Here is a 2,929-nt window from a genome sequence, read left to right as displayed (position 1 = left end):
TTTTGTAATGTTAAACTCTCATAAATCTTGGAAGAGTTTTAGGTGGGCTCTAAATATCTCTACAATCATGTATTAAGCATAATCAAGATTGCTATATCTTATAGCCCTTCCACTCTTAGAATTCAAGTAAATTTGAGCAAATCAAATAAACCTGGAGTCTATATATGCCACTAGCTATAATTTATAAAGTACTGTACCATGTGTCAGATACTACACTAAAACCCCTTGGTGCACTTGTCTAATAAAATCATCAAGATACAACAATATACTAAGTTCTAATATACTTCTTACTTAATGTAGGACAACATGAACTTAGAGAAGTTTAGATACTTGCCCACATAATCCAACAAATAAGTGTTATAGTCAGACTTCATATTTAGGTTTTCCTTTTAACATTTTTTAACCCCTATAATATACTGCTTTTCAAAGTTATTCTGGAAGATATCTGTATCACTGTGTTATGAAAGCATAATCTGCTTGCTATTCCTGCCTTTATTTAAAGATGAGTAGGGTAGCTTATAACGCCATGGTTCATTGCTCTCTGAGTCTTGCATCAAGCTGATCTATTCTTAGGTATAAAACAATGACAAAAAATTATCTTTTTGAAGTAGGAAAGATATAGGTAAGGCTTTGATGAATGAATAAGGCTTAGAATGATTATAAACAGATAAAAGAAAAGTTTATTCCCTTTCAGAAAGCAGGAGTATCTTAACTCTACCAAGTAGTAATTTTGATATTTTTATCTCTTCAGAATATTTGCTACAAAAACAGAAGAAAACTTGCCAATCTCAGACCAAAATTTCTCCTTTTTTTTGTTTTTACAGCTTTAGTTTCTCAAATTCTGACAAATAGAGCATGTGATAGCATCTTCATCTGAGTAAATGGTTCTGTGAGAGGAAGGAGGACCAAAAAATGAGTACAATAAAATTAAATTTTACTGTGACTGAATTTGTGTTCCTGGGACTCTCGTCTGAGCCAGAGACACAGCTCATTCTTTTTGTTATGTTCTTGTTCTTCTATTTACTAACGGTGGCTGGGAACATCATTATCATCACTATTATTCAGATAGAACCACGTCTCCAAACCCCCATGTACTTCTTTCTTACTAATTTATCCTTTCTAGACATTTGCTATACATCCACCAATGTCCCACAAATGCTGTCCAACATGGTGGGGAGAAAGAAGACGATCCTGTTCTCTAGCTGTGCTGCTCAGATGTATCTTTCCCTCTCCTTTGGAATGATTGAATGTGTTCTCCTTGGTGTCATGGCTTATGATAGATATGTCGCTATTTGCCACCCTCTTCATTATACTGTCATTATGGACAGAAACACCTGTGTCCAGCTGGCAGCAATTTCTTGGTCCAGTAGTTTCCTGAGCTCCATGGTTATCAATGTCCTCACCTTGAGATTGCCCTACTGTGGGCCCAATGTCCTGAATCACTTTTTCTGTGACGTGCCTTTTGTCCTAAAACTGGCCTGCACTGATACCTCACTCACTGAGTTGGTGGTTTTTATCTTCAGTATTATCATTGTCTTCATCCCTTTTCTTCTCATTGTTGTTTCTTATGCCCGGATCCTTCTGTCTGTTCTCAAAATACGGTCGGCCTCTGGGAGACACAAATCACTGTCCACATGTGCCTCCCACCTGACAGTAGTGGCGTTATTCTATGGAACTGCCATCTTCATGTACATGAGACCCCAGTCAAAGTCTTCCCGGGCTGGAGGCAAGATCATTGCAGTGTTCTACACTGTGGTCACACCCATGCTCAACCCCCTGATCTACAGCCTGAGGAACCAGGATGTGAAAGGAGCTTTAAGAAGAGCTATTGCAAAACAGAGAATGTGAGAGCTGTTAATGAGGCACTAAGCTTAACTGCTAACCTAAGATAAGAACCTTCTGGATATGAAGTGAACAAGTGGAAAATAGCTTGGATGGTCACCATCTTCCCTGTCATTCTTATAAAGCTCATAAATCCAGTAGCAAACTCAACAGGAAAATGTTTCTCTCCAGAATACAACAGAGTTTTAATGTGTTAAAACAACTCTCAGCATTAAGTTATTATTATGTCGTTAGTCACTTAAAAATCTTGTTTCTATGGCTATTTATTTACTTTTTAATTGACACATTATGTGTATAACATGCAATGTGATACTTTGATGTTTGCAATGTATAATGATCAAATTAGAGTAATTACCTTAGATAACATTTGTTTGTTGTGAGATCATTTTAAATCTTATTTTCTAGCTGTTTTGGAATATACAATGAATTCTGGTTGTATATGTTTTCTTTTGTGTGCAGTGATTGCAATGTTAGAACTTACTCCTCTCATCTAACTGTAAATTTTACCCACTGACTAACCTATTTCCATGACTTCCTCGCTCCTTCCTCCCAGCCTCTGGTAACTTCTATTCTACTCTCTACTTTCATGAGATCTTTTTTTTTTTTTTTTTTTTTTTTTTTTTGCTATAGGGCACATGCAGAGAGAGACAGAGAGACGAAAGTGAGAAATCACTCCCTTGGGGGGATGGCTATGTGCCAGTCCCTTCTCCTCCATTCTCCTCTCGGGATCTTGAGCACCCATGCACACATGCCTGGCATGAGTTTAAGCCACCAAGTCTGAGACTGGAACCACGGTCGACAACATGGAAGGCCAGTGATATAGCCATTATGCCAACTGCTGGTCCTGTGAGATCATCCTTTTTATATTTCACATGTGAGTGAGAACATGTGATATTTGTCCTTTGTGCCATGTTCCTGATTTATATCACTTGACAAAATGTTCTCTAGGCTCATCACTGTTGCCACTAAATTTATAAACTATCTGAAACTGTGTGGTATTACATTGGTAAGAAGAAATGTTATTCTCTTGTCTGAAGGAACTAAGTCACTTTGATACACAGGAGAAGCGTCAATTTCTAATTCAGGT

At 37.5% G+C, this 2,929-nt stretch overlaps 1 protein-coding gene across 1 annotated transcript; it reads left to right on the top strand.

Moving 5' to 3' along the window:
• Positions 1-912: 912 nt before the first annotated feature.
• Positions 913-1,848, top strand: LOC106735948 (olfactory receptor 2G3). Its single transcript, XM_014591522.1, has one exon. The coding sequence runs from the start codon at positions 913-915 to the stop codon at positions 1,846-1,848; it is 936 nt and encodes a 311-aa protein (XP_014447008.1).
• Positions 1,849-2,929: the final 1,081 nt, after the last annotated feature.

The sequence above is a fragment of the Tupaia chinensis genome, unplaced genomic scaffold, assembly GCF_000334495.1.
Source record: "Tupaia chinensis unplaced genomic scaffold, TupChi_1.0 Scaffold000586_1, whole genome shotgun sequence".
Taxonomy (NCBI): domain Eukaryota; kingdom Metazoa; phylum Chordata; class Mammalia; order Scandentia; family Tupaiidae; genus Tupaia; species Tupaia belangeri.
The sequence above is the reverse complement of the archived record's forward strand: the minus strand, read 5'-3'. Positions and strand labels throughout refer to the sequence as shown.